Source organism: Leucopleurus acutus, assembly GCF_964270905.1.
Source record: "Leucopleurus acutus genome assembly, chromosome: 14".
NCBI classification, from domain to species: domain Eukaryota; kingdom Metazoa; phylum Chordata; class Mammalia; order Artiodactyla; family Delphinidae; genus Leucopleurus; species Leucopleurus acutus.
Genome location: NC_139156.1, coordinates 73,085,567 through 73,099,275, shown reverse-complemented (window position 1 = coordinate 73,099,275; position 13,709 = coordinate 73,085,567). Strand labels below are relative to the sequence as shown.

At 46.0% G+C, this 13,709-nt stretch overlaps 1 protein-coding gene across 4 annotated transcripts in view; it reads right to left on the bottom strand.

Moving 5' to 3' along the window:
• Positions 1–13,709, bottom strand: part of FAM13C (family with sequence similarity 13 member C) — a gene marked incomplete at its 5' end in the record, with an annotated part of 134,353 nt that overhangs the window by 36,615 nt on the left and 84,029 nt on the right. For 2 of the 4 annotated variants that reach the window (XM_082854581.1, XM_082854582.1), the window contains one exon: positions 4,339–4,486. In XM_082854581.1, the coding sequence (XP_082710707.1) occupies positions 4,339–4,486 (148 nt within the window). The remainder of the gene's footprint in view (positions 1–4,338; positions 4,487–13,709) is intronic. The other 2 variants (XM_082854583.1, XM_082854584.1) reach the window with 1 other exon arrangement.

Here is a 13,709-nt window from a genome sequence, read left to right as displayed (position 1 = left end):
CCAGACATCTGTACGTTTAATAAGCACTGCCAAGTAATTGGGAACATCTGGTCAGGTAGACAGTGTCTTAAAATACGACAGAGAAGGTCAGGCTCTCTTCGAGTCTGCCCCATTTCAACTTCAACCTTAGGAAGAGACCTACAGACCATACAGTATTCTTTATGGGAATAATTATAGACTGTACCTAGATATACTACATTAGTGCTTTCAATCAACGTTAGCAACAAGACTTTTACCCAAATGGAAAGTTCAATGTGAAAGTCAAGATTTTATAATAAAATAATTAATTAGGTATTGCTTTAGAATTATTACTTACAGTAATAAGTCTTCAGTTATCTCCAGTGACAGCTTTTGCTAAAAATTCCATCACCTGTGCTCAGACAGAACAGGGGTTACTATGCTTAGTCATGGGGAGCAACGTCAAATGGTCCTTGTACATACGTTGAAAATGACAACCTGGTGAAAAGACAATCCTCATTCCATTTTCCCATCAACACCACCAGAATAGATGCTTACTAATGTCTGGTGGAAACATTTGCTTCAGCTGTAAGAGAGGGCTGCTGATTCAGTTAGAGGAATTTAAGCCTCACTATCATGTGGGTTTCCATCTCGCATTATGCGGTTTGCAACCTAGAGGTAGGGTGACCAGCTGTCCTGGATTGCCTGGAATTGAGGACTTCCCAGCATGTGGAATTTTTAGTGCTAAAACTGGGGCAGTTGGTTACCCTCTGTACAGTCCCGAAGCTGCCTCGCAGCTGGTACCTTCTGTATCGCTTTTCTCTAAAGCCCTCTACATCCCTCAGATCTGTCCCTGTCCCCAGCCCGCCCACCTCGAGCTCTAGCTTGAGCACCTTTCTCCTGAAGTGAATGGACTGAGCCAACTGGTCACAGACCCTAAGGTATAAGTCCATGTGGTCTGTGAGCTCTTTCCATTGATGAAACTGAGTCAAAGAAAACCTAAGAGAACCTGACCTTCTTTCTCTCTTAACTCAAGACACTGTCCACTTAAACAGTGGCTCCCAATACTCAAGAATGTTTACGAAATATAAAGACTCCAGGACTTCCAACCCTAGACGGTCTAGAGATGAGGACCGAAAATCCCCAGGTATAAAAGCTTGCTGTTAATTGTGATGTGCGGGCAGGTTCAGGAACACTCTCTAGAACACAGTGTCCCTTCAGGGTGCCACAAAACCTGCTCTTGTTGCAAGTGCAGTTTGTAATTGGATTTCTAGAACAAGGGAGCATCTCAGGTATTTTACTAGGTGAGACTAATCTTCATATCCTGTAAACTCAAGTTAAAACACAATATTTGATCTCAAGACATAGAGAATACGGTACTTTGCTCAGACCAGCATCTCAGACGCCCCCTGCAAAAGTTAAACAACTTCAGGAACCTCCCTGGTGGTCCAGTGGTTAGGGACTTGGCGCTTCCACTGCCGAGGGCCTGGATTCAATCCCTGGCTGGGGACCTAAGATCCTGTAAGCCATGTGGCACGGCCCAAAAAAATAAAAATTAAAATAAATTTAAAAATTAAAAATCTAACCTTGATGTTTAAAGAAAAGTTAAACAACTTTACTTAAGTCATGCCTTAAATCAAGTCGAAAGTAAGGCTGAAACCTACTTAAATCACAAGTTATATTTCTGAATGTTTGCTTTGAATGGTTAATTAGTAGCACATTATATCCAGATATTCCTGTAAAAATCCCTTGTTGGATTTTGTCCTTCTTATACCAAATAGTCACATCAACAATTAATAATCCAATATTTATAGACATCTAAGGCCCAGGGCTAGATTCCAGACTTTAAGAGAAAAAGAATTTTTTTAAGTTACTGTAACTTTTTACAGACTTACGACATCTGTGCTAATCTATGCAATCACACTATCATCAGGGCTTTATGCACACACACACACACAAAACTATAGTTTCCAGGTGTTCAAAGATCACTCAAGAAATCCATTCACAGGCCCTGAGTTAAGACCAGCTGATCTAGTATGAGCATAAATTTCTCCCTTCTGAGTGACACGTGGACTAGAAAATGCAGGGCCTTCCTAGAAGAGTGTGTCTTGGAAGACAATGAGACCACACTATCCCATAAATTGAACTGTGAAAGCCTCTTTGAAATGCTTATCACTTTGGCAATATTCCTGCCAAATGAAGAAACTCCTTAGGTCCCTGAAAACATCTAGAGTAGGTGGTTTATAGATTGTGTCAAAGGTATATTTTTTTAATAAAATTACAGTGAAACATGGGCAAAATAAAGCATTCCAAGGTCCAAAATCGGGGCTGGGACTTCTTCACTTTCCCTGCATCCATTCCCATGCAGTCAGTTTAGCTAAACGAGACTCCTTATTCATAAGCTCTGCAAAGGCCAAAAACATCAGGATAGGTTTTATCTTTGAAAACTTGCAGGAGCTGTTTTTGCCTAGTGCACGTGTGCACTTGTGCGCGTGCGTGCATACACACGCACACGCGTGCACACACACACACACACACACACACACACACACACACACACACACACACACCCCAGAGTGGAAACCTCTCTTTTTCATAAACTCTCTTGGAAGGACTCTGGCGTATCTCAGATTCACCTACATTTTGGAAAATCCAGCATCCAGCCTACAGGCCTCCTCTATAAAGAGCCTTTTGCCCATTTCTGCCATTTGACACCTAACATGAAATATATTGATGGTTCTTTTGTGTGGGTGATCCCTACATAAACTTAGTACATATTTCTATTTTATAAAGAATGTGTTAATAAGTTTATTCAAAATCCCGTCCATCCAGAATGAGAAAACGTAAAACTATTATTGACCTTTGGAAAAAATAAGACACATACACATGAAAGTCATGTTAAAATATGTATATATACACATATATGTATATGTGTGTGTGTATATATCTATATATGCATCTCCATATCCAACAGGCAGCAAATATTTTATTAAACAGTCTTTGCCAGATACTTGTGAAGCTATACAAAGCATCAGATAATTCAAAAGTTAATTTGTATTTGGCTTGGGACTTCTCTATGTGTTTTGTATGCTGTTTACAGGGTGTGGAATATGGGGTTGGTAGAAGAAGAAGGGCATTGTCTAATAATCTGACTCCAATCCCTAACTGGCTTGACACTGGCTCCTACCTGATTGTACTTGCATCTCATCCAAACACAATGGCCAACAGAGCAGAGGAGCTCACCAGGCAACAAGGACAGCCAACTGGCTACCTGCATCCACAGGGAAGTAATTTACCACTTACCAGGAGGGCCACACTAGGCCTCAGTGTCCTTACTACGAATAGTATTATTTCACAGGTTTAACGATTTAAATTAATAGCTATGAAGTGCTTAGAACAGTGCCTGGATCACAGAAAGTCTTCCATAATAATAGTAGCTACTATTACTAGCTATTATTAGCCACTGTTATTAATACATATTCAAACACTGGAGATGGCTGTTTTGCCTACTTAGGCCATGTGGGCCTGTTTTAAACAGTAATATCTTCAATGCACTATTGCTAATGGTATGGATACAGATTACCTTTGTAAATCTCTTCCTTCAACTCCTGGAGATAAAGGACATCTCATGAAGCAAGCTCACCTAAGCCTATTTCTACCACCCACTCAGAAACCAGTGTGCAAACCTCTGACCCACTGATGTTAGACAAGATAAGCTGTGCTCTCGTTTCTGCCCATATAAATTTAGTACTTCTTTCCCATCAAAGTCTTCCTGGGAGCATTGATTTGCGTTCTGCTTGCTAGCCAACCTACTATTCCCGAGATTAAAACCAGAGAAACTAACAGCCAAATGAGACCCAAGTTTGAGACTTTTCAACACAGAAATTAATGCTAAAAAAATGAGACAGAAAAAGACAATATAGCATTGGAAGGAGCTGTGTCACTCACCTCCACCTTCCCTGGGGTGATGGATCATCTTACAAGCAGTTAACAGAAGAAACGAAGCAGCAATGTTGAAACTCCCCTAATCCCTCAAAAATATCATGAGCTGAGTCTCAAGACAGCACAGATGATCTAAATCCAGTGACATATAAACATGCCGCTTGTGTGTCACAGGAGACCAAATAGGAAAGCGAAGACCAGGTATTACGGGTGCTTTTCACCTGACACCATCTCTGGAAGTCTGACCCTTGGCCCCCAGCTGGAGAGGGAGATGTGGATTCCAGCACATCTTCATGCCTCCTGCCCCCGCCCCCACTCAGCCCCCCGGTGCACCAGGCACTGTTTCCCACGGGGCCAGGTTTAGGAGGAAGCAGCAAGACGTAGAACTACCCTGACAGTACAGACGGGGAGCCCGCCCCCTCGAGCCCAGGCTCTTACCTGTGGCACCTGCCCCCTCAGCAGGGGCGCTCTGGCTGGACGCTGGGGCTGGGTCCTTGACGCCGTGCACCTGAGCGGCTTCTTCCTGGTGTGTCAAAAAGGCAGAGCACACATCAGTTTCCAGGGCTTGGAGCTTCAGCAAGGGGTTCTGCCAGCAAAAGCAGAACATCGGGCTGGCTCAGTCAGCTCCTGAAGCAACGCTGGGTCTGCAGCTCTTTCTCCGGCGCCTGGCAGGAAGGGGGTCTCGGCCTCAGCTGCTTCAGGCAGGGCTGGCTGTGCCGGCATCAGAGGCGCGCTCTTCCACGGGCAGTCTCTGTTTCTGCTTCATATCAATCCTAACGTATACTGATTATCTGTGACACACGGGACTGATGATTTCGTCAGCAAGAGACACTGCACCCGGAGAACCAGTCTGAGAAGGTATCTGCTTCCCCGGTGGTTGAGCCTTTACGCTTTGCAAGTGTTTCATTCATTGTGCTGACATCAGGAGCGAATGACATTAGGCCCCTCCCAGGCTACCATTCATAAAAGCCCGCAGTGCACACAGTGACTGCTGCAGAGGCCGCCTGGCAGCTGGGAGGTGCTTCGGGGCTCCCTTATCTGCATCTGCGTGTGGGGTGTGTGCGTGCCTGTAGGTGTGTAGGGGTGTGTGTTTGTGTGTGTGTGTGTGTGTGTCTGTACGTGTATCTTCTGAAGTTACTTTTCTCACATGGAATGGATACAGCTGCCTTTTACCAAGAACAGAGTGGAGGGATGGAGGGAGATGACCTTGGTCCCTTAGTCTGACCCAGCCACTGAGGGAGAAGCAGTTTACCATTCATCACTGCCAGCACAAACTCCCCACTCCCCCTCCTCCTTTCTCATTTTAAATTCCTCCAGCGGTTCTTAATACGAGCAAAGTCAGACAGACTGACGCACGTATGCGTATGCTGCTGTGATGCAGACGCCCCGGCAAATTCATTCCCCCAACCAGGTCAAAGTGAGTCACGCCGAGTCCCTGGCTGGGCCCCAGTCCCCTGCAACAGGGCAGCTCTGCAGGCCCCAGAGCTCCTGGTGGGGGACGGGGGGCTACCCAGAGTGGAGTCGTGTGTCCTTTTCCCTGCTCTGACCCTGCAACACACACATGCGCACACACGCACCCAAGCACCTGCTGACAGCCCGCCTTCATATAACCTATTCCCCACACACCCTCATAACCACCACTACATCCCACCCCAGACACACACCCCCAGACCATGGCCCACACATACCCTCACGCCCTATCACACACACACTCCGCCCCAGATGCACCCTCATTCCCATCTCCCACTCTCACACCCTACCCCACCCCTTGTGCCCTGACACCCTCACACCTTACCTCACGTACACACCCACGCCCCGCACCTCCTCCCATCCCAACCCCTCCCTGCACGCATACCCTCATCATACTGTTGATGTGAGTACATATGAACCCACAGCGGTGTTTTAAAAGCTGCTCACTAAGAAGAGAAAAACAAATACCGTATGCTAACACATATATATGGAATCTAAAAAAAAAAAAATGGTCAGAAGAACCTAGGAACAAGATGGGAATAAAGATGTAGACCAACTAGAGAATGGACTTGAAGATATGGGGAGGGGGAAGGGTAAGCTGGGATGAAGTGAGAGAGAGGCATGGACATATATACACTACCAAACGTAAAAGAGATAGCTAGTGGGAAGCAGCTGCATAGCACAGGGAGATCAGCTCGATGCTTTCTGACCCCCTAGAGGGGTGGGAGAGGGAGGGTGGGAGGGAGGGAGGGAGACACAACAGGGAGGAGAGATGGGGATATATGTATAGCTGATTCACTTTGTTATAACGCAGAAACTAACACACCATTGTAAAGCAATTATACTCCAATAACGATGTTAAAAAAAATAAGTAAAAAAATTTTAAAAAACAGCTGCTCACTGAGGAATGTCTTAAATCTGCTGTCTCTTGGCCAGTCTGAAAGCGGCAGGCCCCTCGCAGGCTCAGGACCCCTCCTCTGCTCAGCTCAGGGTTGGAGCAAGACCTAGTACAAACCTCCCTGTGCTCAGGGGCTGCTGCCTGGGAGCCCACAGCTTGGATGAAGCATCTGCCCGACACCAGGCCATTTTTTTATAGCTTCTTCTTCCTCTCTGGGATGTCTTCCCAGAAGCTAAGTGTGGAAGCAAGAGCCCAAGGCTACTGACAGGTGGTACAGAAGGAGCAAGGGCACCAAGCTTCTGGAAAGGTTTAGTACCCAAGCATCTGGGAAGCAAAAAGAATGATTCCAGGCAAGCTTCCAACTGAAGGACTTTGGATATTGGAGTGACCTCTCAAAAAGAGCAAAACTACTCTGAAAATTAAGAAATAATGCCGTGAGAATGTAAGACGGTACGGCTGCAACAGCAAACAGTATGGTGGTTCCACAAACAGGTGTTTCTAAAAATAGGTAGTTCCTCAAATACGGTAATTCTGAAAACACAACTACTGTATGATCCAGCAAAGCCACTGAAAGAATTGAAAGCAGTGACTCTAACAGATATCTGTATACCCATGTTCACGGCAACATTATTCACAATAACCAAGAAATGTATTATGGACTGAACTGTCTCCCCCAAATTCATATATTGAAGCCCTAACCCACAATGTAACTATATTTGGAGACAGGGCTTTTAAGATGCAATCAAGGTAAAATAAGGTCATAAGGGTGAGGCCCTAATCCAATATGACCAGTGCCCTCATAGAGAGAGAGAGACACCAGGGATGCACATACACAGAGGAAATGCCATGTGAGGACACAGTGAAAAGGCAGCCATCTGCAAGCCAAGGAGGAGGCTTCAGGAGAAACCAATTTTGCCGGCACCTTAATCTTGGACTTCTTACCTCCAGAACTGCGAGATAATAAATGCTGTTTCAGCCACCGAGTTTCTGGTATCTTTTTGTTAACGGCAGTCCTAACAGGGTATCAGCAGATTAATACAAGTTGGAAGCAACCCAAGTGTCCATCCGCAGATGAACTGATAAATAAACTGTGAAAGATACATACAGTGGAATGTTATTTAGCCTTAAAGAGGAAGAAAATTTTAACACACGCTACGACATGAATGGACCTTGAGGATATTATGCTAAGTGAAATAAGCCAGTCACAAAAGGACAAGTATCTAGAGCAGTAAAATTCATAGAGATGGCAAGTAGTATGGTGGTTGCCAGGGGCTGGTGGGGAAGGAAAGGGAGTTAGTGTTTAAAGGGTACAGAGTGTGAGGTTGGGAAGATAAATAAAGTTCTGGAGCCGGATGGCGGTGATGGTTGCACAACCGTGTGAATGTGCTTAATGCCACTGAACTGTATACTTTAAAATGGTTAAAACGTTAAATTTTATGTTATACCTATTTTACCACAATTTTTAAAAACAAAAAGTAAAAAAGAAAGAAAACCAGTCCTTCTCTACATTTAGAGGGAGGACGTGGAACCAGCCGCCTCCTGTAAACTCTACGTGCTCTTGTAGATTCTACAAAGCAGAGGAGGACACAGCCTTCACACCGAACCAGAGGCCATCTCTGCTACATACCGTGCAGCTAACTTGGGGCAAGAATCTTGGCTATTCTAAGCCTTAGTTTCCTCATGCATAAAAAGAGGCAATAACGACAGTGACAGTGGCACCTGTTTGAAGAGTTAAACAAGGGAAGGCACAGAGAGCACTTTGCACAGCATCAGCACGTGGGAAACACTCAAGCACTGGACTCCGTGGTTATTACGTTCATCTCCAAACCCCAGGGGCTGCTGGGCAGAGGGCTGGTGGTGTGGGAGGCCAGACCCCATAGCATCTCTTGACCTTGACTCATCACTCTACCCCCAGGGCCTCACTCTGCATCTGCCCAGGAAGAACCTGAGACTACGTGACTTGAAAGTTCCCTTCCAGCTTTCCAGGAAAGAAAAGCAAACATGTCCGTGTACTGGGGCTGGTGCACAGAACCTGACAGAGTGGATGCTTGGAAGGTGTTTGTGGAACTGAAGCAAGTGTTCACACAACCCAAATCAACAGCAAAGACTCTCACTGCAGAGGAGCTCGTCAGGTCACGTTCAGAGGACTCTCTCCTCCCCCAGAGAGTGGGGTGTAATGCTGAGACCCAGTTACCACTGGGAGTAGTCACAGGTGGTTCTCACCCGTCTTCCCGCCCTCCTCCTCCCTCACTTGTACTCATACTGAAACCGAACCGATGCTCCGAGCGTCGAAGGAGAGCCATTTGCACGGCTGGTTTGCTCCTCTCTCAGACACCAGGAAGGAGGAAGCTTAAAGGCATGGGGGAGAGCAGAGTGGCAAATGGAACAGGAGAGAGGAGATGAAGGTCTCGAGGGACAAGAAGACATCCAAGGAGAAGGGAAAACATAAACTGCTGGAATTGAGGAGGCAGAATGGAAGAAACTCTGCTCACCGACTGTCATCAGCTATGTCCCTCCCCAACCCTCACTGACCCCTTCCCTGAGGACCACCTGCTGTTCCTCAGCGCAGGGACAGAGAGTGGAGGCTTGGATGCCCCGTGTGGGACGGAGCCTGGTGACCAGAGAACGCACAACAGGGGAAGCTGGAGGCTTTACCTATGAGCAATCTATGCCACTGTCACATACATGTCCTTCCAGTGGGCAACAGGAGGAATCCAGCCTGTCCCATCAGGGCTGAGCCCCACAGAGCCTCCTCTGAGAAGGCTGGAGCACTGCTTGCATCACACACGTGAGGGTCATGCCCCCAGAAGCTGTACCAGCACACGTGCAGCTCCCAGGCTCCGGCAACTCTCATCGCACAAAGAGATACACTGGGCTCTGGAGCATGAGACTGATGTCAGCCCCTTCCTCGCGGGGCTCCAGTCTAGTGGGGAGATGGCTACTACACTGTCATAGGGTGATGGAGGAAAGACACCACAAGCCCGCAGACAGAGTGAATAAGCAGCTGTTTCACTCTCCAACCTTGCCTGACTTGGTGACCTTTTATGCAGGAATGAGCTTTACCCCTACAGAAAAATGAAGGGCAGCCAACCCCTGTGGTCCCAGTGCTACCTCCGGCCCTTCTCTTGCTCGGGGGCCGCGGGGTGGGGGGGCTCCTGGTCCTTGGCAGGCTGCCCCCAGCCCCTCCCTTGAGGCCAGCCTGCCAGCTGGCTTTTCCAGGTTTACATCCAAAGTCTCCCTGAATGGGTCTCTACAATCTGCAGGAAAACTGAACAAAGGCTGATGGATCCTCTAAAGAACAATGCCTACCTCTGCTTCCCCAGTTCTCCCATCTGGTCATCAAAGAAACCAGAGAGACGTCCGTGAAACCTAGGTGTGGTTTTCTACAAGCTAATTTTTCTCTTTTACATAATGGAAAATATGCGACTTGTTTTAGAAAATACTCTACTCATTTTCTCTCCTCTACAATTACCGGGTCCCACTTTAGTTGGTTGGAATGGAGAACACCCACACAGGCTGGATGGTGGAATACTATTCTAGGATGCGTTTGTCTGCAATTCACCAGTTGCAGAGGACAGACAGCTTACTTTTAATTTCTGTGAAGCGGTTTCGTGACCCTCTCCCATCCCTCTATCCAAGAACTGCGCATAGATTCTCTGTGGCAAAATCGAACTGGGAATCTGCTCAAAACAGAGGATAACAAGAGGGTCCCAAACAACCCCATTTCTATTTACCACTCTCTTCCCTGAGCTCTCCTGTGTCCTGTGTAGGCTCCACCCCAACACACACACGCACGCGCGCGCGCGCGCATACACACACGCACACACGTGCACACACACGCACACGCACCCCACCCCTCCTTTCCATCTACTCCCTGCTCCTACCTCCCCAGGCCTTGAATCCAGCTGTAGCTGCTTCACAGTCAAATTTCCATCAAATCTTAAGCCAGTTCTGATTACCTCATCCAAAGAGGGCCCCCCAATTTCTCTTTTAGCATCTTGATTTTTTCCTTCCCAACACTCACTATAATATAGAATTTTATTTATTTCTCCACTTGTTTATTGGCTCCTTCCAGCTCCAGAAGGGCTGGAAGCATACTGCCATTGTTCACGGCTGTACCTAGCACAATGAGTAGAATAGGGGCCAACCATAAAAATCCTGCATTGAATATTAGTGTTGTTTGCCTGGACCCTTTAGGCAGTACTTGGGAGGCCCTTCTGAGTATCCAATTTCAAGCCTCCTTGCTGCCCTGGTTCAGACATTTTAAAATGCTTACGAATCACTGAGGAGTTTGTTAAAGACCTACGCTCCCAGGCAGGGACAGACACGGATTCTGTGGCCTGGGGCAGGGTCACTTAGATGCAGGAGGTCCAAGGTCCACACTTTGAGAAATACTGCCCTATTCCCTAGGGACTTGATCCACCCTAAATGCTGCCTTGGTTGCCTGTTTAGCGCTACCTGTCCCAGGAACAATAGCTTTTCCCTGACCTCCAGCCTTCTGACAGCCTCACTGGCCTCCAGCCCTGGTACCCCCTGAAGCGGGACCTCCACATCAGGAAGTATAAAGTATGGGGTGCTCAGAAGCAAGGCAGTGTTACCTCCTGAACTGCTGCTGCCGTCCTCTGGGTGTTCTTGCCAAAAGAAGTGGGACTTCCTCCAATGGTGATGGCTACAAAAAAACGCCAAATTCACCCCATCCCTAGGGACACTGGGCATTTGGCTAATCCCTGTGGGGCCTGTGTTGCTTATGTCCCAGTATGCTTTGCAGCCAAGTCTAACTGAAGACCAGTACACCTCGGCTCAGCCCATCCCAGCTTCCTCGGGATGGTCAGCCCTCACTGTCCTGCACTACCCAATGGAGAGATTCAATATAAGAGAACAAGCTATTCACTTCAAGTAGTCCTCTGCTGACAAGAGGATCCAGGTCTTATTCTGATAATAGCGGCACTTCTTTCTTGAACAAGGGCAATCTTGCCACCACACATGTAACCCAAACCAAATTTCCTTCCAGCCAGATGATCAGATTTCAACCTAGGAAGAGGGAGTCGTGTACTTAGTTTTACCTGTTTGTGATATCCTCAATAGGCTTACTTTATTAAATAAACAATAAAAACAAGATGTTTGGGAGAGAATAATATAGTTCTATAAACTCACGTTCTAAAACAGGACTCTGAGCTTTTCTACATGGTAAGATGTGGATTTTCGAAAAATAGAATATGTCTCATTTTCAACTCATGGAATGGACTTCAATAGTTTCCCAAGGTCATAGTGACTGGTTCAAGAATGGGCTACAAGTCACAAGCCAGATAAATGAGACTCAAGTATGGAACTTTATGGATCTAGAAAGGACTCCATTTCTACTGTGTGATAGGCAGAATCTTAAAGATGGCCCCCAGGATTCCTGTACCCTGGTTACTCAATCAAACACGAATTTAGATGCTGCTAAGAAGAGATTTTGCAGATATAATTAAAGTCCTAACTCAGGTGACCAAGGATACAGAGATTGCTTGGATGGGCCTGACCCAATCAGGTGAGCCTTTTAAAAGCAGAGTGTTTCTTCCAGCTGGCAGAATACAACATCACAGAGATTTGGAGCACAGAAGGATTTGGTGCTGCTGGCTCAAAGGTGAAGGGGCCCATGTGAGAGGGAACGCAGGCAGTGTCTAGAAGCTGAGAGCTATCCCCCAGATGCTGATCAACAAGGAAATGGGGTCTACAGTCCTACAACCTCAAGGAAGTAAATTCAGGCAATGACCTGAATGAGCTTGGACATGGACTCTTCTCTGGAACCTCCAGATGAGAGTCTATCACAGCCAATGCCTTGTTTTCATTTTTGTGAGACCTTGAGCAGAGAAGCCAATGCAGTCTACTCAAATTTACGACCTACACAACTGTGAGCTAATAAATGGATGTCTGAAGCTGTTAAGCTTTTGGGAATTTGTTTCACAGTAATAGAAAAGTAATATACACTGGAATTACTAGCTGTAAGAACAGTGTGTCCCTAGAGAGGGTTGGTCAACCCAAAGATAAGGTCAATATTAATCCCTGGAACTAGCCATTTGTGAAGCCTATCCTGATCCTAAAGTTTCAGGCGTTTGAATCAATAAAATCCTGTTATTTATGAAAGCCAGCTTGAATCGACTTTCAGTCAAAAGGAAGAAAACCCAGATACCGGAAAAAAAATTATCAGTCAATTCTGATCTAAGGCCCAACCCTATAGACTGGGTTTGCATTTCAATAGAAAAAGACAGCTGCCTATTCCTACAGAAAGAAATACCATTCAGCCAACTCAGGAGTATCAAGGGCCTGAATAAGCCTCCTGCTAGACCATTTTCTCAAAATTAAAACAATTTTGAGGGAGAAACACATCTCAAACAAAACAGTAAGTACCATCTGGAGGTCTGCTATGGCTTGACGCCAAAACGTATCTATATGCTAAACTATGGATGGTAATAAAAAGACAATCAAATCCTTCACATGGAGACCCACACGTAGACATGTGCACATACACTCAAAAAGGGGCGCAATTTGCCTCATTCCATCCGTCATGGGAACCTATGACTAAATTCTACAAGGGCTGGGAGAATGAAGAAAAACAAAAAAAGGTGGAATCAGTGAGTGTTAAAACTGAAAGCAGTCCTAGAGTTAACCCAATTCAAAACCTGCCTCCATTTCACAAATGAAAAACTACAAGAAGTTGATGGGCTGCTTTATGATATGCAGTCTGGGAGCTGGAAAAAGGAGGAGGAGGACCCAATATGGCATGTTTTCTCAGGGAAGGGGAGACCCGTTCATTTTCTTCATACATCTCCTATTTTACTTAAATGAAACTGAAGCCAGGAATGCGATCTACTAGGATGTGGAGAGGGAAAACGATATTTTTTCTCATTTTATCCTTCAAGCAACTTTTTGAACTACTGATTGCTTATTGATTATATGGACACAGGGAAATGACTAAAACCAAGGATGAAGGTGGATTAGACATTGACGATCTCAAGTCTAGAATATTTTCCAATCAGGATCTACGACACCCCAACAAATAATATCTTCTGATGTTTTACAGAGGCAGATATTTTCCAACCAGGATCCAGGGGGCCCCAACAAATAAAATCTCCTGATGTCTTATAGAGGCAGAGTGTGAAAGTTCAGCTCAACGCCAGAATGGACACGTAATCAGGTTTTCAGAAACCAACTCCTACAGTATACTCCCACAGACACCAAAACTCATGGAACGGAGAGGCAAGTCCTATCAAGAGAACCAAGGTCAAAAACTAGGAGCTTGAGACTGGCCGAAGAAAAGTGAGGCTGGCAGGAATCAGATCTACACTCACACCCAGCAGAAATAAGAAATGAGTTTTTCAGTTCACTGGGAAAGTACTGGGAACACACCCAGAGACAGATGCTCATAGGTAGCTATGTCACATCATGTATCACCTTACTA